At 36.3% G+C, this 19,971-nt stretch overlaps 2 protein-coding genes across 2 annotated transcripts in view; one reads left to right on the forward strand and one right to left on the reverse strand.

The window, feature by feature from the left end:
- Positions 1–11,190, forward strand: part of LOC136818150 (uncharacterized) — a 27,534-nt gene extending 16,344 nt beyond the window's left edge. The window contains exons 3-7 of the mRNA XM_067074509.1: positions 7,541–7,671; positions 8,864–8,911; positions 9,888–9,979; positions 10,392–10,464; positions 11,026–11,190. Of these exons, the coding sequence (XP_066930610.1) occupies positions 7,541–7,671; positions 8,864–8,911; positions 9,888–9,979; positions 10,392–10,464; positions 11,026–11,073 (392 nt within the window). The 3' untranslated portion in view covers positions 11,074–11,190. The remainder of the gene's footprint in view (positions 1–7,540; positions 7,672–8,863; positions 8,912–9,887; positions 9,980–10,391; positions 10,465–11,025) is intronic.
- On the reverse strand, positions 11,096–14,229 carry LOC136818149 (uncharacterized). Its single transcript, XM_067074508.1, has 6 exons — positions 13,907–14,229; positions 13,463–13,556; positions 13,229–13,291; positions 12,640–12,819; positions 12,122–12,285; positions 11,096–11,472 (listed from the first exon to the last, which is right to left on the reverse strand). Exons 1-6 carry the CDS (start codon positions 14,144–14,146, stop codon positions 11,299–11,301), a joined length of 915 nt encoding a protein of 304 aa, XP_066930609.1. The 5' UTR covers positions 14,147–14,229; the 3' UTR covers positions 11,096–11,298.
- Positions 14,230–19,971: the final 5,742 nt, after the last annotated feature.

The following is a 19,971-nucleotide window of genomic DNA, read 5'->3' on the forward strand; positions in this document are numbered from 1 at the left end:
ATAGTCGACAATCTTTGTGATGACGGACTCTGCAATTCTTGATCGTTGACCAAACATGTACTTTATTCTTCTGAGTGCAAGGACGTAGCCTTCATGGTCATTTCTGAAGCCTTGGATCGACCTCTTGACTTCCCCTCGTACAGCTTGATGTAGATAGATGCATTTCTGAAGCGTGGTCAAATATCCTTGGTTGTGGACAAGATCTCTAAAACTGGTTATGAATTCTACGTAGCTTGATGGAGTGCCATCAAACCATGGTATTCTGATCCTTGGTAGACCTTGCTGTACAAACCATGTGGCGAGTGTATCTTCCATTTTATTACCAGCCAGTTGATACGGTGGTTTGTTGATGTCGAGCTCATCTATCCATGCATCGACCTTGTTAGAGTTGATTGGTATAGATGAGTGATCTGTAGTTGTTTGATTCTTTGGTACTGTATCCTTTGCTGCATGTTTTTTTGGGGTACTGATAATCTGGAATGGTGATGGATCCACTCTTCTACGTTGTGGTTGAACATACGTCGATTTGTCGAATGCATTGGAAAATGTTGTGCAAGTAGGAGCTATGGTAGTCACGAATGGATTAACCATAGTTGTTAGTGGCAATGTTGGATTGGGTTGAAATCCTGGTGCAGATACGTTTAGTGTGCTTGCAGGTTGTGTTGTTATTGGAGCCAAATTTTCAAGCTCCTTGGTGATTTCCTTTTGTGCTTCGTCCATTCGGAGGAATTTCCCAAGTAGCCAATCTGATCCACCAGCTTCCGACGGGGGATTATCTTTTAGCAGTTCAAGATAATCATCGATCTTTGATTTGATGTTGTCGGTTTGAAACTTCATGTCATCCATCCATCCTTCTGTATCATCACCAAGATCTTCAAGTTTTTGGTTGATGACGTGAGCTTCTTCCAAAACAAGAATCATCGAGTCGTACAATGAGCGAATTCTGGTACGACTGCCATTCATCTTCATGATTTCCTCAATCAAGTTGATTCGTTTGGTTATTGAGCCTTTCTTTCCTCCTCGTTTTCTGCGAAGACTCGATATCTTCAGATCCACAGACATCTGGTCTCCAGTTTCACTAGTGACAGACATCGTTTGGTGTTTGAATGTGAGCAGTTGATTTTGTCAGCGACGATCGAAGTTGTAAATGTGAATGGAGCCTAACCTACAAGCTCTCTGTTGATGTGTTGACTTGATAGCTAGAGTCGAAGCGGTTGTACCGATGTGCAAGCAGTGGTCTGTACCAAGGTAACGTTAGCTTGACTCGAACTGAAAACACCAGATTGTTTCCAGTTGTTGACTTGACAGCTCGAAGTTGAGGTGTGAATAGAGCCTAACCAACAAGCTCTCTGTTGATGTGTTGACTTGACAGCTAGAGTCGAAGCAGTTGTACCGACGTGCAAGCAGCGGTCTGTACCAAGGTAACGTTAGCTTGACTCGAACTGAAAACACCAGATTGTTTCCAGTTGTTGACTTGACAGCTCGAAGTTGAGGTGTGAATAGAGCCTAACCAACAAGCTCTCTGTTGATGTGTTGACTTGACAGCTAGAGTCGAAGCGGTTAAGCTTGACTCGAACTGAAAACACCAGATTGTTTCCAGTTGTTGACTTGACAGCTCGAAGTTGAAAATGTGAATGAAGCCTGACCAACAAGCTCTCTGTTGATGTGTTGACTTGACAGCTAGAGTCGAAGCAGTTGTACCGACGTGCAAGCAGCGGTCTGTACCAAGGTAACGTTAGCTTGACTCGAACTGAAAACACCAGATTGTTTCCAGTTGTTGACTTGACAGCTCGAAGTTGAGGTGTGAATAGAGCCTAACCAACAAGCTCTCTGGTGAGGTTGACGACGTGACGTTTGATAGACAGCGTCGAAGCAGTAGAGTTGACGACGTGACGTGTGACAGACAGCGTCGAAGCAGTAGAGTTGACGACGTGACGTGTGACAGACAGCGTCGAAGCAGTAGAGTTGACGGCGTGACGTGTGACAGACAGCGTCGAAGCAGTTGAGTTGGACACTTCACAAAACAAAGTTGAAAGTGTGAAAAGAGCCTTACCAATGAAGCTCAGTTGAGTTGACGACGTGACGTGTGACAGACAGCGTCGAAGCAGTAGAGTTGACGACGTGACGTGTGACAGACAGCGTCGAAGCAGTAGAGTTGACGGCGTGACGTGTGACAGACAGCGTCGAAGCAGTTGAGTTGGACACTTCACAAAACAAAGTTGAAAGTGTGAACAGAGCCTTACCAATGAAGCTCAGTTGAGGTTGACGACGTGACGTTTGACAGACAGCGTCGAAGCAGTAGAGTTGATGACGTGACTTTTGACAGACAGTGTCGAAGCAGTTGAGTTGACGACGTGACTTTTGATAGACAGCGTCGAAGCAGTTGAGTTAAACACTTCACAAAGTAAGTTGAAAGTGTGAACAGAGCCTTACCAATGAAGCTCAGTTGAGGTTGGCGACGTGACGTTTGATAGACAGCGTCGAAGCAGTAGAGTTGACGACGTGACTTTTGACAGACAGCGTCGAAGCAGTTGAGTTGACGACGTGACGTTTGACAGACAGCGTCGAAGCAGATGAGTTGAACACTTCACAAACAAAGTTAAAGTGTGAAAAGAGCCTTACCAACGAAGCTCAGTTGATGTTGACGACGTGACTTTTGATAGACAGCGTCGAAGCAGATGAGTTGAACACTTCACAAAACAAAGTTGAAAGTGTGAACAGAGCCTTACCAATGAAGCTCAGTTGAGGTTGACGACGTGACGTTTGACAGACAGCGTCGAAGCAGTAGAGTTGATGACGTGACTTTTGACAGACAGTGTCGAAGCAGTTGAGTTGACGACGTGACTTTTGATAGACAGCGTCGAAGCAGTTGAGTTAAACACTTCACAAAGTAAGTTGAAAGTGTGAACAGAGCCTTACCAATGAAGCTCAGTTGAGGTTGGCGACGTGACGTTTGATAGACAGCGTCGAAGCAGTAGAGTTGACGACGTGACTTTTGACAGACAGCGTCGAAGCAGTTGAGTTGACGACGTGACGTTTGACAGACAGCGTCGAAGCAGATGAGTTGAACACTTCACAAACAAAGTTAAAGTGTGAAAAGAGCCTTACCAACGAAGCTCAGTTGATGTTGACGACGTGACTTTTGATAGACAGCGTCGAAGCAGATGAGTTGAACACTTCACAAAACAAAGTTGAAAGTGTGAACAGAGCCTTACCAATGAAGCTCAGTTGAGGTTGACGACGTGACGTTGACAGACAGCGTCGAAGCAGTAGAGTTGACGACGTGACTTTTGACAGACAGCGTCGAAGCAGTTGAGTTGACGACGTGACGTTTGACAGACAGCGTCGAAGCAGATGAGTTGAACACTTCACAAACAAAGTTAAAGTGTGAAAAGAGCCTTACCAACGAAGCTCAGTTGATGTTGACGACGTGACTTTTGATAGACAGCGTCGAAGCAGATGAGTTGAACACTTCACAAAACAAAGTTGAAAGTGTGAACAGAGCCTTACCAACGAGGCTCAGTTGATGTTGACGACGTGACGTTTGATAGACAGCGTCGAAGCAGTTGAGTTTTTGCAGTTAGAGTCGAAGCAGTTGTACCGACGTGCAAGCAGCGGTCTGTACCAAGGTAGCGTGGCTTGACTCAAACTGAAAACACCAGGTTGTCCTCAGTCGCAAAACTTGAAGCAGATTTCAAAGGTATTCGGATGTAGATAGAGTCTTACTGTTGCAATCGAAGTCTTTGCAGATAGAGTCGAAGCAGTTGTACCGACGTGCAAGCAGCGGTCTGTACCAAGGTAGCGTGGCTTGACTCGAACTGGGAACACCAGGTTGTCCTCAGTCGCAAAACTTGAAGCAGATTTCAAAGGTATTCGGATGTAGATAGAGTCTTACTGTTGCAATCGAAGTCTTTGCAGATAGAGTCGAAGCAGTTGTACCGACGTGAAAGCAGCGGTCTGTACCAAGGTAGCGTGGCTTGACTCGAACTGGGAACACCAGGTTGTCCTCAGTCGCAAAACTTGAAGCAGATTTCAAAGGTATTCGGATGTAGATAGAGTCTTACTGTTGCAATCGAAGTCTTTGCAGATAGAGTCGAAGCAGTTGTACCGACGTGCAAGCAGCGGTCTGTACCAAGGTAGCGTGGCTCGACTCGAATCCAACCAATCTCCGTTGACCAAACCAGCAATCACCTCGATCCACCAGCCAGCAATCCCCTCGATCCACCAGCCAGCAATCCCCTCGATCCACCAGCCAGCAATCTCCGTTGATCCAACAACCAGATCTCCTTATTGATCCAAACTAAGAGTCGAAGCAGTTGTCCCGACGTGCAAGCAGCGGTCTGGACCAAGGTAACGTGGCTTGACTCGAACCAACCAAAGAATAAGAAAATATGATCTTACACTTTAACAAGAAAGCAGCATTCTTCTTTCATCATTATGCAGCTACTAATTTTGAAATCTTTATGTAGAGAATGAGTGTTGTGAGGTTGTTCAATGATTTGATATAAGTTTCTTCTGTTAAAAAACCATTTCAAAATGTGGCGTGAGCTACCCTCACAACCTTCTCTGATTAAATGAAAATTTCCACAGCTTTTATAGCATATCAACATGTCAAAATATCTAACAATGTCATTAGGGAATACAATCATACAAAAGAAATAGGAGGGATTTCTAGATAAGCTAGAAATCCCTAATGACTAGATAAATTACAAACAAATTCTTGTAAGTCATTTGGGAATTAATACGTGTATCAAATAAACTATTCATTTTAAATGTAAACAAAATTCCGCATGTCATTTGGGAAAATGACGTCAGTTCAGCAGCAATTAAACACAAAGAAAAGCTCCTTTGGTGGAGCGTGCGTCGAAGTCAGTAATAACACAAGATGTTTTACAATATGTCTCAGTCAGTGGAATTCTCTATTTATAATTTTAGACAATGTAAAATTCTTTATAGCTGAATTTCGGTAAAACTTTAACCGAATTCCACAAGCGAATTCAATAACTACTTTACTGAATTAGTTTAACTTTTTGCAGAAACGATTCGCTTAAACAGCCAAATTTAACCGAAACCATTTTACCGAAATTTGCTTCGGGTATATTTTTTGAGAGGATCCCTAAGATATAAGCGAAAAAGGATTAATTAATCGAATACAAGGATTAAATAATCGAATATAGGAGATCAAATAATCGAATATATGCAAGTTTACACAAAGATTATAAACCCATCAACGTATCTTAACAGAAGAGACATTATTATACTCATTAAGGCAGTTAGGAACATTCGGCTAGTCCCTGTAATGTAATATAGCTGCAATCAAAAAAATTGCAATCAAAAAAATCTTAACATCGCTCATAAAAAAATTATACAGCATACAGCAAGCATCATAAGTATAAGCTAACCTCAGATCAGATTGTGATTTTTTCCTGCTCACCACGCTGAAGCTTTAAAGGGATGGGTGAAAACAAACGACCTGACGAATATGCAATCTCATTTTCTTAAGGTCCTTGCATCTTCAAGAGTGCAGTCACGTTTAACCATAACATACTAGGACCACGGAGTATATAACGACCTCTAAATTTATGTTTCATCTTTATTTTATTTAGTATTTTCAACATTTTCTCTCCTTGAGGCAAAAACTTTTTTATTTATTGGTTTACGGGCCCGCCGATGTTATTTTTGCTTAAATGAAATAAAAATAAAATAGAGATTTCAAAAACCTTTATTTATTTTTTCTCCTCCGACATGCAAAAATGAGGAAAGAAATAAAAAAACTTTACTTTAAACAGAAAAGAAGACTTTTCTTTAAACAGAAAAGAAGAGAATGAGAGAGAGGGTTTAGATATCCTAATGATATAACACAGCTGTGAAGATACTTTTGATCCTTCCCCCAATGCCAGGGAACTTCCCCATTATTTTAATGGAATTTCCCCAATGGATTTTCTTCCCATTTCCTTTTTTTTTCATTTCTTTCTTTTTTTATAATCTCTTTTATTTAAAATCCTTTCTCTGATTTTACTGTTGAAATTTGAGAGTAGGTATAAAAAGATGAAAGATGAAAGGCTAATTAAATTGTTTAACTGAAAACCATTGTTAAAATGAAAGTAGAGAACAAATAATAAACCATTTCTGCTATTCTTTTTTAAAAGTCTCTTTCTTTTTCCTATAAAATTGCTATTATAACGATTTTTCTTTGTACTGTTTTGAACAGATCAGATTTTTTTTTCAAGAGAAATTTTTAGTTTATTTTTAGTCATATTTTATCTATAGACTTTATTAATCACTTTACTTCTTTTGTCTTCATTTAAAATCGATAGGAAATTTCATAAAATTTTATTTTTTTATTTCCTCCGATTTTAGATTCTAAAAAAGAAAATAAAAAAAATAAAAAGGTCAATTTTATTTTTATTTTTTTTCCATCCTCCTCTCCAAAATTTTACCTCAAAAAGCCCGTAAACCAGAAAATAAAAAAGTAGTTGCCTGAGGTCAGATCTCTGATCTTCTCTGATATACTAGGATATTTGACTCGTATTAGCTTGTAGGTACTATTCTACTGTACTTACCTAGAACAATCCAAAAGCGCCAAAATAGCAAAAATTCAGAAATTGATGCAGTAAAACCACTTTTTTGCAATCTTGGCACTTTTGATTGTTAAGGGAATGTTTGGATTGTTATACAGGTAAGTACAGTAAGAGGTCATAGTAGGTTAAGAGATTGATGTCTTAGTGTGCTAAGAGCGTGATGATTTTCTAAGCGACAAAGAATTTTTTGGAGTTGATTGAGAAGCCTTTTTAATTACAGTACAGTACAGGACGGTGAATTTTTCTAACGAAACGGTTATTTTTTAGATTTATGGCTGTTTTTACCCTTAAAAGAATAAGAATTTGTTGAGGAGCATTTTCCATTGTTGAGAAGCCTCTGGAAACTTTTGTATGTGAATTGAACCTTACAAAGATGTTAACAATGTTATATCTTAGTATACTAAGATTATGACAAGATTTTAGTATGCTATGGTTAACAAGATTGAGTGGGCTGGGAACGACAACAGACTAGCAAGACAGTTGAAATAGGGGGTTGTATCAGGAAAATTTGGTTTTTGACTTTCCGTTGCACAACAAGATACATGTTGTAGAATTTTCCAGGGGAGAACTATTTTTCTCAGATGGTTAATTTTCAAGGGCCTTCAGAGGTTTGCAATACCCATAAGAAAATTATGACCAGCTTCTTCTGACCTTGAAGGTTGCGTAGAGGGCCTCTCGATTGGTTGGATTTTTGCAGAGGGGTAGTACATCTTTAATTTTCCTGCTTTGCACCACATCCTATAACTTAATAATTAGGACCCATGACAGTTAGTCACACTAGGAAATCAACTTTCAGAAAAAACAACATCAGTCATACAGGATGTCTTTGCAATATCAAGGATGAGAGTTACCTGAATCAAGTTGACGATCCCAAGAAAATTAATTGAAAGTACTTACATTACTGTACATTATTCAATGTTTCTACATTTCTCTTTCAGACTTTTTTCTTCTTTTTCCAGATTTTGTCAGAACATCACTTGTTTCATCTATGCAAAAGCGATATGCATCAGAAGTCACTGAAGAAATTTTAAAAGAAGAAGAAGCTAAACAGTCTTGGTTTGAATGGCTTTTCCCCTCAACACCTGTTAAGGTAAAAATATCCTATTTTATTACACAAAAATAACTAGCCATGTTATTGTTTGAATTACTCAGGCTGTGTTGTATACATTCATTTAGAAAATAAATTCAGCCAGATTATATCCAAAAAACATTGCCGTTTGTATTATGATCAATTATTGAATTAACGTCAAGTCACAAAGAAATTTGTACCAGTTGCCCATTACTTTTACTGCCCATTAATTGAACAACATAGGTACTGAATATGCACATATCTTTTACTGACCTGGGTTTACTGGCACTCGAAAAGGGCATTTTTCTGAGTGATTTGCCAGTGATTTAAAGTTTTTTTTTCAGCATAATTCTGGCTTAATGGATTAATTTGGATTAATAAAAGGCATGAAAAATAACCTGTAGTGTAATTATTTGTCTTCTAAAATTATGTTTTTTGTTTTAAAAGTTTAACCTTTTTTAAATCAATCATGCCGATTTTGAATGCCTGGAGATATAAGTTTACTTCATTAAGTTTTATGAAAAATGACTACATGTAAGCATGGAGGTATAAAGAAAAACAGGAGATGTATGTTATTATAACCAAGCTCGCCCTAAGATTAAAAAAGTTACGAGGTTTGCATGCTCATAATCTCATATATTGTGCATTTTTAATAAGCTCTTTTGTCCATTGGTGAAATCTTATAGACTCGTTTCAGTGTTAGAAATTAGATGAAACGAGATCCATTGTTTCTGACATTGGTGTAAGAAAATATTTGAACTAAAAAAGGCCCGTATGCTTGGCAATCCCTCGTCAAATGACAAGATTTTTTGATCAATATTTTCTTCTAAGTGAACTCTTGCTTGATACTGGGGCTAAGTTTTATTTAATTCTCATATATAAGAAGGCTAGAAATCTTCAATACTGATAGTTAGAATGTTCAGAGCAAACTTGAATTCTACTAGAAAATTTTATTTCACTGGGTGAGCTTTAGAATTTCTTTTGATATATTTCATAAAAGAAATCAAAAGATTTTAATGACCAATAACCGACAAATTCAACTCCTGTTTTTCTTTATACCTCCATGATGTACGTGACACAATAAATCACTTGATTGAATCAAGAAACTTTAGAAATATATATAGTGAAGATATGTAATATCTGTCATTTTTATTAAAGTTCCTTGATAGAAAACATTGTTATATGCCGAATGTTCATTTCCTTTTCATTCTAGATTGTTAGCGACCAGGAAAAATTGGAAAGAGCAGAATTATTAGAGAGAGTAAGTTCATAGTTTGTATTCTGTCAAGATTCCAGTGCTTTACAATTTTATTAGAATAATTTGATTCACAGGGGTCAATTGAGATTCAGTGATTCTTGAGGTTTTCAAAAAATAACTCCATAAGATATACATCCTCTCCCTAAAGAACCTCTTTTCATAGAATACATACAGTGTGCCTTGAAAAAGTGGAACAGATCTTACTACCTTCTGGAGCTTAGCATAATTGAAATAGAATGGAATAGAAACTAAATCCCAAAAATAATTTGAATGGGTTTTTGAAAAGAAATCAAGTAACTGTGAGGATTTTTGATTAAAGTTATTCTGTTCTGCCCCCTCAAATAAATCGCTACCCTCTGGAGGGGCTTTAAGGTTGTATGTTATGAAGGAAAACTTGGATATGATAATTCTTATCTTTTATTATCCAAACTGATTTCGACCTGCATCTACATCCCTTTCACTTTATTAAAGCAACCTTAATTATAAATTATTTAATAAATGCCCCTATGAAAAACGACCCTCAAAAAATTAAATAAATGTCTGTGGTGCTTATTCAAAATAAGCCTGTGAATTCAAGGGATATGAAACTATAAAGCTCATAAAGTACAGTTTTAGAATTTACCTCAAAAGAAGAAATTTTGGCATAAAGAAATTTAGATTTATAGGCCATTGGCCAAAATCAATTCTCGCCAAATTTAAATTTCTTTCACACTAGTCCTTATTTTTCATCCTTTTAAGCTTAAATATTCAACAAAAAATGGGTCGTTAGCCAAAATTGATTCTCGCCAATTTTTGCAATTTTATTAAATCGCCAAAATAAATTCTGCCAAATTGCACCAAAATTGGAGAATAGGCTCATTCACCCAAATTTCTTCCCACCAAAAATTTATCTCTTAAGGTAACTGGAAAATCACCAAAAAGTAAGACAAAATAAGATAAAGTAACTTTTTAAGCTAGAACATGTAACTTTCTATTATAGATACAGGCAGTTTACTATGCCAAACCCCCTTCAGAACCTGGCAAAGAATTTTTTGAAGAAGCATTCCATCTGTTAATGAAATATGATGATTGGTAAGTATGTTATCTCTGTTTCTAAGAAAAAAGAAAGCCTTACAAAGTTCAAACAGAAACTTAAAATGTCTTAGGGTTCGAGTATATTTGTATTACCAGGATAGCTCAAACGACTAACTTCAAATACTTTTGTAGTAAGGCAGTATTAGAGGTCGTTTTATTATTGCTATTGCTCTTGATAGATTTTGAATCTCTTTTTCGGAGGTCCTATAATTTAACTCGTGCCCTTTCGTTTGTCGGTTCGTTCGTCTTATTTTTTACAAAATGGTACAGAATGATACCCAAAATGAGAATTTCTAAAAAATGGGTTTTTTGAACTTGCTTCATTAGTTTGTACTGAAATCCAGTCATTTTTTTGTTTGGGAATCAAGGGATGAAACATTTTTCATCATGATCACAACTTTATATTTAGGAGGGCAGTAGATGCTGTTTGGAGAATGTCAGAATCACAAAAGATCGAGTTCGATGACGACCTTTTGGATAAAGTAAGTCTTAAACAGAGTAAGAAATTTCCAAACATGGGTTGTTCAAATGAGCAAAGTGACACTGTACTTTTTTCAGGACCCCCTGTAGTGTCTTGCTTTGTTTGTTTCCCTGGGAGAATATTGTCTGTATACAGACCCAGTATCTACGGCTAATTTCAAAATTCATTGCCGTAGAGAGTTTGTTGTCATTGTCTTTTCCCATTTGAGATTTTTTCAAACCGACTGCTGCGATCGAGTGTTGGTGGAAGAGAGGAGACGACGAGAGAAATGTTGCTATTTGTAAATCATACTTCATCACCGAGGTCTCCGTACGGGAATTTCTTTATCAAGCAGACAATGCACACAGAGTGTACTACAAAGCAATAAACGCGAGTTACACTATGTTACAGAGTAGGGAGAATATTGACCATGAATAAATTATGTCGTTTATAGTTCGGTGACCTTCAATGATTAGTTATAGAAACATAAGAAAATGATTTTTGGGATAGTTACTGAACCTTTTGCTTTGAAAGAAACTGCGACCTTTTTACTATTGATCTCTTTTCTTTCTATTTTCAACAGATCGAAGATTTTATGTTAGAATGGAGGGAAAGGAAATGGTTTGAATGAAACAATCGATGAAAAAAGTATGTTCCTTAGAAATTTATGTGATGATTTTTTTATAGAAAATATTTCAAATTCAATGTAAATATAATTTGAGTGAAATATCTCATTTAAACAATATTACATTTTTACCGACTGTGTCATAAAATCTCGTTCTCAATCTCTGGATACTAAGTTTCAAAGAATCTTCTTTCGAATAGTGCAATGGTAGTGCCTTGTCATTCCGTTATATCATTTGCACCTGCAATCAGACATATCCAGTAATTTTCCACGTTCTGTGCAAGCTTCTTTTTCTTTGTTACAAACACATTCACAATTGCGGTCATCCCAGATCATCTTTCTTGATAGCTTTAGACAGGCTCTTTCTTTATCATTGCAAGCACAGCCACATGTATGATATGACCACTGCAAAGAAATGAGGGCTTGTAAGACATGCTCAAATTTTTAAACAATAATTCCATTGAATCTTTAGAAAAAAAACAGAACTGATAGTAGGATGCCATTAAAACCGAATTGAGCCTCCGAAAGTGCAACGAAATTTGCAAGATCCTTTAAAATTCCTAAAACCTGTTCAACTAGCCTTGCGAGAAACATGTGAAAGAATTATGTGTATTAAAAAGGTGCCGGGTGTCTCAGAAAAAAGTCCCCTCTTTGAGGTGAATTATTTTGAGTTCGGTAAACTGTTAAAGAATCGATCCTTTTGCATTGGAAGGAGGAAGGATAAAAATAAATTTTGAGGGTTTGTCTGTCAAATTTCGCTTTTTTTTAACTTTTTTTTTTTAAGTAAATTTTTAGCATTTAGGCCACAACTTTTTATCTAGTTGACCAAATTTAACAAAATGACCCCTCAAACTTTAAGTCTATCCTTCCTCTTTTCAATGCAAATGAATCGTTTCTTCAACAGTTCATAGAACGCGAGAAAATTCACTTCAAATAGGGGGACTTTTTTCTGGGACACCCGGTATTTACATTTTTATGATATTTGATTCCAACTTTAAACAATTCAACTTTAAATGTTTCAAAGGATAACAATAATTACAAAACAATGACTTACACTTTTTCCTGGTGGACATGGTTGTGGCTTGAGATTGCATTCACATTGGCAATGATGTTTATTGAATGTTTGTTCTTGTGTACAGTTTTTTGGTGAAATTCTGCATTGGCATTCACATGCTTCATGATGGGTCAATTCACGTTTGATAGGGACGCAAGGCGAACCTGACGAGACAAAGAAGGTCAGAAATGATTTTCAGTTGTTATAACATTCTTTAAGAAATACCTCTTTAGGCATTGCGAGAAAAATTTCTCCTGAATTTTAGAGTGACAATAGGCCATTCCATTTTATATCCATACAGGGGGTGGGGGTGGACGAACATTTCCAGGGGTCTAATGGAGTGTTTTTTCATTTTTCAAGGAGGGGGGCTGATCTTAGTTCGTCCAGATATTTAAAATATTTTTTTTCGAAGAGTTTCTTTGCAAGTTTAATTTTTACTTTTATAACATTAACATTAATTAAATGAATGATTCTTGGTGAATTTTCCGAACTTAAAATCACCCAAATAGCTTATTTACCATCACTTGGGATTTTGAAGAAGTATTGGTATTCTTTTCTTTTCTTTGTAGGTTTGCATACTTGTCCTGGTAAAACACAGCACTCTCCACATCGCATCACTTTTTGAATTCCAGGCCATACCAGGTAACTATTTTCTTCGATGCATTCAAGTTTTTCTCTTGGTTTACACCCTGTATCACCTGTGATAAATTGTCAAATATTTGGAATGTGAAGTCAGATATTTAAGAGATCAGTGACTCGACTATTTTAGCCATATAGTATGATTATTTACAAGCTGATAATTAGATAAAGATCCACCTTGACTAATTTATTGTCTTTGTGGGTTTGCATACTTTTCGTGGTAAAATACAACAACAAACTATTGTGTCATTCTTTCGTAACAAAGACTGACTTTTGCTTAATCGTATTTTTCTATTCATGATATTCATTACCTAACGTTTTCTATAAAAACAGCCCGGTTTTTACCATTAGTGGCAAATTTTTCTTTAGCTTAAGTTTCTTAAGTTTCTTTGGCCATTACTGGCCAAAACCAAAGTGTTTCCGTAGAAAAGATTAGGTCATGAATATCATGAATTTTTGAATATTTACTGGTACTGGCCCATTTGATAACTTCATTGCTTTCACCACCAGTAATGTAACTCAACACGTTTCCTACAAGGGAAGGAAAATTAATCCCTGTACGTCAACATCTCGAAAAGGCGAGATAGAAACTTTTAAATAATTATAATAAAAATCATTAAAATGGTAACCAAAATGACTGGTTTATGAAAGTTTATTTTTGCGTTTTTTGACGAAAGTTTGAGATTAAATAAGTCGTTGTACCTTTTTGCTGGACTCCAACTGGTTTGAAACTTTTGACAAAACTTGTAACATCGTTTTGAGCATTGGATAATTTATCGAGAATATCTCCTGGAACCTAAACATGAATAAATATTAAGGTAATACTTACATGCCGCTCGAAAATATTGGGACAGGGTTTTACATAAAATACTCTTACAAGCTGCCTTAACGCACTATTGAAATGTGATCTCAGTTCTTGATTGTCTTGAGTGAGATAGGATTTGAGGAAAGTGTTGCTCGTTGATGTAACTTAGCTCTAGTTAGACCGTCGATAATCCTGCCTATTCTAGTTATGAATACTTGATGATTTCTTTGCAAAAAGTTCCAGGGCAAAATTTTGTTTTGTTGACTTTTTACCTACTCTAACAATTAGAATGGGAAGGCATATATAGATTGAATAATAATAATAACAATAATAGTAGATACGTAGATTTGTGGTCCTTCATCTTTGGGAAGTTCTGGTGACTCTGTTATTGGAAGCTCTGTAGGGAGGTTTTGTGTAGTTGCAGTTGTTGTCGTTGTCGTTGTAGTTCTTCGGTTGAAATTGTCAATAATGATCTTCTTGTTTTTCTTCGTTTTCTTCTTTTTCTTCTTCTTAGCATCAGCCTCTGTTGTCAATAAACAGACAACCAACAAAAACACGAAAGCGAATTTCAACAACTTCATCTCGTACTTTAGTTCATATATTTCTCAAAAGTTTTTCAGTGCACTCTGCTGATGTTTCTTATATTCTTGCTTTGAAAAGTCATAAGTTTATATCGCCAAAGTTCATTGTTTTGATTATGTGCGTTATCATATTTTCTTCTGTTATTTTAATACTTTAAATAGGTGTCAAGGTTGGAACAGGTCACGGTAAAACGTCAATAAGCTGCCTACTTTATGAATGACAGTACTTCTGGAAAGCATCTATCATTCAACTAAATGTTTTTAAAAAGAACATCGCATGTTAGAACATTTATTTGCCTCGAGGGCCAAAATATAAGGATTACAAGAACATTCTCAGCCTTTCAGGAATAAGAAAATACTTTCGGAATACTTCCAAAATAATGAAAATGAGAGGATCTTAAATAAAATTTTGGGTTAGGACCCAAAAGTTAAATTTTGTCTTTCTTTCAAAAACTTTTGTTTAAAAAGCGATGATGTATTGATATTTTTTCTACACGGATCAGACATCATTTAATTTTAAGTACGTGAATGATTTCATTGTCTAGATCCTACTAGCTGGCTATTTTAGGCTCTTTTTACACTTGCACAGACGCATGATGACTTATCTTATTCAGAAAGTTTTTTTCATGATGTAAACTCGGTCTAAAGTCAACACTTCATTAAAAAGATTTCCTCACAAAGACTTTATTCATTCATTTTACAGTGTGTTTTGATCAAAAGTACTGTGTTTGAGTATTGCTACAGTGGAAAAAAATCTTGTGGTATCACTTTTTCATTCTTTGATACGAGACGTTCTTTAATGTCTTGTTAAAAAAAGGAAATTCACAGAATCAAATCTTTGTGTCTTTTATTACGTCAATAAAATTCATATTTTTGCGTTTTGCGTTTCATTGTTACATTCAGGACACCTTGTATTGGTTTCGGAAAATGAACATTTTCTCTTATTGTCAAACTCAAGGCCGATCTCCACTTTCGCGCGACATGAGCGAAAACTTTTTGATGTTTTTGTAAGATCATTGGTTGGTTGAAAAATGGAGAAATTCCATTGGTCGAAATTGACGTAACGGATAAAAAAGTAGAACTTCCTTCAACTTTCTTTTTGTTTGCGCGAAACTTTTTTATGACGTAATCTTTTCTTCAGGCAAAAAGGTTAAGAAAAAACTGTCACCCATTTCGCGGGAAAGTGGAGTCCGGCCTTCACGCTTAACGCAGACTTAAAACATTTTCTACGACTAAGAATTACAGCAGGTCAGTTCCATTTAAAAGGAAATTAATTCTTATATTTACTCATCTTCGTGTCTAAAACCTTGTGAGACCCTGAAATGTTATTCCCGTTGGAAAGCTGCACTAAAATGTCCTCCCCACCCCGAGGGGGGGCGAGGGTTGGCGGATGAGGGGTATGAGCGGAGTGGGCCTCCGAAAGCCGACCTTTACAGCCCTTATAGAGACCAAATTTTTAGTAGAAAGGTGCCCCTTAAAATTTTCTTCGACTTTATGGGTATCTATGTATGTTATTTAGGGGTATGTAAAATGGTTTACACACCCTAGAGAGATTTTTGGACCTACCTGGAGGTCCTTTAATTTGACCGTTGTCCGTTCGTCTGTTACAAGCTTTTCTCGGGATCGGCTCATTACTTTAATCGTAGAAATTTTAGCGAGACTAATTTTAGCGTTTTAACGAGTTTTCCCTGTTTTCGCTAAAATAAATCTCGCTAAAACACGCCGAATCGCCAGATCGCTAAAATTTATCCACGCGAAATTACTGGTTATATTGCCTTGATACATTTTTATCAATAGAAATAGAAAGTGCAAAGAAATGCTACAAAACGAATTCAATCAATAAGTATTCGCTAAAATTTATCCACGCGAAATTTTTTGAAATCGTGATTCGCTAAAATAAATCCAAAAAAATCAAGATTTTCCTGGCTCGCTAATATACGCTAAAATTAGTCTCGCTAAAATTTATACGATTAAAGTAGTTTTATTTTATTTTTTGCACAGTGATGCAAAGTGGTGATTCCCAAAATGTGACGGAGCCCGATTTTCGAAAAAAAAAATTTTGGGGCAAATTTGGGCCAAAAAGTGCCTTAAAATGGGGTTTTTTAGACTTCATTAGTTTTTTCTGTTTTTATGCATAAAGATGGAGGGCAAGGTTCTCTAAAAAGTGGCCGAAGCAGTTTCTTTCGGAAAATTTTTTTTGGCCGTATTCGATGGAAGAAAGTGGAAGTGTTAAATTAGTATTTCTCGCTCGACTTTAAATTCTGAAAAACGTTTAAATACACTAAAGTCTCAATATATTTCGAGCAAGATTGCAGCACCCATTTTTGCCTAAGTACCCCTCCCCCCGGGCTCCCACTTATGATTATAATTCGAGAATCCCACTGGATTGCAAGCTGTATACAAAAGAATATAAAAACCCCCAAACCATTCAAATATGGCATTGTCCATCAGCATTGACATTAAATATAGCTCTTTCGTATTTTACCTCCCATGGCAAAAACATTCTGATTGCCACTGCGACAGAGGTGTCATTTTAACAAGCAAGTCTCGACTGAGAAGTAAACCGTGTTTAGAACAGATGTGTATTTAATAGTTTCTTTTGGGTGTATTTTGAAAAGTGCTTTTTAAATCGTAAGATTCCAACATCTCATTCAACACTACTCCTTGAGGAGATATTAGACGAATAAAAGATACCCAAAAAGTCTAGAAACACCAAACATTAATTTGCCGGAGCCCTTCCCAATCATTTACTGTCAATCTCAGCCATTTATTCTGAATGCTTTTTCCTGGATGGTTTACAATATTTTGGACCTTCTTAAAGAGTTTGAATATTTCTCCAAGATGGTTGATCTCCTTCATACTTAGCCTGAACATACAAGCTGTAAAATCATTAATTTCTTAGCACCGAAGGGGCTGGATCCGAAACTCCTGGATGGGAAATGAACCATTTATTTTCCATCCCAAACAAGTGATCCAAAATGCGGGGCAAACTTAAGGCTTCACTTTTCGTTGCTTGAAAAAGGTTCTACTCTAGCCCTTTAGGGTTGTCAAACTTAATATGTAAAATCATTCATCCTTTTATTTTGATGGTTTTGCTTTTTACGGTTAGGTCTATCTAGATGCTTGTAAACCCCGGTAGTCAAATATCGGTGACGCTTAATCATTGAATAGATCAAGTACGCGTGCGCTGTCTTCGAATTTTGGAATGCAAATTACTTTAGTAAGATCCTGTGGTAAATATAAATTTTTAAATTTGCTCGAATGAGGCTTGGAATATAGCCTAGAAGCCACCAAACCCCTCTAAAATCGAAATATTCAATGGAAGAAAGTGGAAGTGCTAAAATAGCAATTCTCGCCCGAACTCTAAATTCTGAAAAACATTAAAATACACTAAAATTAAACATGGCTCCGAATGGGGTTCTAGGTCCCCCCAACAAATTTAGGTCCCCCCTAAGTTTTAGGTCCCCTCACTTTTCAGTAAGCTTCAGGTCCCAGTTGAAATCTGTGTACCACCCCCTCTCGCACGCAGATAAAAATAAAACGGTAGAATATTTAAAAACAGAACATTAAAACCAAACAAAAAAATATTTTTACAATTTCTTAATTAGTGTAGTTAGCCCCCAGAACTTTAGTGCAGCCCTTCAGGTCCCCCCACTTTTTTAGGCCCCCCCTGAATTTAAAAAATGAGACAGCTCCCACCCACTTTTAGGCCAATTTTAGATTTACACCCCCCCCCCCCAAATAAGTGGGGAGGGGGCGAGCCATGCTATGTATTTCGAGAATGATTGTGGCATCAATAAGTTGTGGGCATTGAGAGGTAAAGTTCTTGAGTTCATTCTTTTTTAATAATTGATTCACCATACCATTATATCGATTTCCTTTGAAAGGAGTGATAAACTATCAAATTTTGCTCACTGTTTATATTCAAGTAATAATAAAATTTTGATTGACTAATACACTCTTTTTTATAAGCATACAGGAAAATCGGGTCCAGGCTCGATATACTTAGAAAAACCTTATTTTCAGCTTTAATTTATGCTTATTTATATGCTTAGACCTCAATTTGTTAATTTTCTTTGGGTTTATGGAGATTTTTAAGTCGGAACATTGATTCGGCTCAAAGAATTACAGTTTTTTTGTAATTTGGCGCTGCAGGCGAAAATCTTTTGGTTTAAGAAAGCTAAAACAGCTTTAAACGTAACCCTAAGAAGGTCATTGTTTTAGAAAAGTTACACAATTTTTTTTGCATTTCAGCTTGGAGGTACGCTTAGTATTATGCTTATTTTTTACCGAGTTTGAGCACAAGTATGCTTATAAACGTTATGCTTACAAAAAAGAGTGCATGATTTAACCCCAGTGTGACTTTTAATCCTAAGTTTACAGTTTCTCGTCAAAGCGGTCTTAAGCACCTAAAAGCAAGAATAATTTCAATTTCCCTCCAACTATTCACGGGCAAGTCTAGAGTTTGTTTAAAAATAACAAAATGATGAAAGCTATCATAGAGAAAGTGCTACCTTTGCAATATTCAACGATTTGCCATCTCATGTTTACTTTGGCTTATACTCGACTAATCATCAATCATGTCCCAAAATGTTGATTTTCTCTTCGAAACATTAGTCAAATCACGCGCTAAGTCAATTTCAACGTTCAGATATCATATTTTCCTACTTTACTATTGTTAAAAGAAGAGAAAAAGCCATGTTCAAATCCATATCAAAGTTTACATAACATTTTGCGATTATTAAGTTACAAAATTTAGGGTCTTCTTCTTTTTTTACTATCAGATAGCACTAAACATCAAGGATTGCATACCTTTCAAAGGTGTTTGGATTTAGTTAAGATTGAAGGGGGAGCATTTTTGGGATCAATTTAATCAGCAGACTGAGATGGAGAATTCCAAATCACTCGAAGCTTCATATTCTTCAAAGACAAACAGTACTGTCGGTGAGAAATTTTCAAGTTTTCCAAAAATGATTTTCTTATCTGAATTTTTTTACTGCAAAGAAGGGCGGCTAAAACAGCTTTTCCTTAATTGCGTCATAATAACTGAATCCGACTCTGAAGATTCGGAGAAGGCTTGATTTTACTTATTGTTCAATGCTGTAGCTACCAGGTTGGCAAGGCCCCCAATAAAATTTTCAAGGATAAGTTTTGCCTTTTTGTCTTATACAGAAATTTTTTATTGTTGCTTTTTTGAGTGCATTATTAGGCATTCTAGATATACCAAATTCAAAAAGTTCTCACTTCGGGCCAAACCATGGTTGGTTCTCGAAGTGTCACAAAACTTTAGCCCCCTGATATCAAATTACTTCCTACGGCACTGTTGGATGCAATTCTTCGTATAAGGGCAAAATTTACTCACACAAAGCTTTAGTTTGACTGATGTGTTCCATCATAGTCCACATAGAAACCCTGGTCTGGAAGCCTATTGTTGTAACTTTTTGTTAACTTTTTCCTTTGTTAATAGCGATTATAAAAATCGATGTTCTCAGTTTTTGATCACGTTACCAAATACTCCTCTTGGGAAAAACTACACCACAACTCTCTAAGGATTGTCTGTGCCAAATTTCATGCTTTTATCACTATCTGAAGTATTTTTGTACTAACATACCTCACTATTAATGTTTTGCCTAATTTCAGTCATAAATAGTCTAATGAACGAAAAAGCATGTAGTTGAAGCGTGTAGTTGAAGCACAGTGTTTTGTTTTTTGTTGTTTCTTTCTCGACAAACTTCCAGAATGTTCAAAATTACATAAGTGTGGTGGCTCGAGCGGGAGCATTCTTGACTTCTTTTGCAACTTATCAAAACAAATTGAGAAAAAAA

This window comes from Clytia hemisphaerica, unplaced genomic scaffold, assembly GCF_902728285.1.
Source record: "Clytia hemisphaerica strain Z4C2 unplaced genomic scaffold, Clytia hemisphaerica genome assembly, whole genome shotgun sequence".
In the NCBI taxonomy this organism is placed as follows: domain Eukaryota; kingdom Metazoa; phylum Cnidaria; class Hydrozoa; order Leptothecata; family Clytiidae; genus Clytia; species Clytia hemisphaerica.

Bases quoted from the DNA above. Each gene is read 5' to 3' on its own strand.
- LOC136818149 (XM_067074508.1), bottom strand. From the start codon at position 14,146: ATGAAGTTGTTGAAATTCGCTTTCGTGTTTTTGTTGGTTGTCTGTTTA. The intron at 12,286-12,639 runs GTAAATAAGCTA...TTGTCTCGTCAG, and splicing joins CTTCAAAATCCCAAGTGATG to GTTCGCCTTGCGTCCCTATC. The intron at 11,473-12,121 runs GTAAGTCATTGT...ATTTCTTTGCAG, and splicing joins CATGTCCACCAGGAAAAAGT to TGGTCATATCATACATGTGG.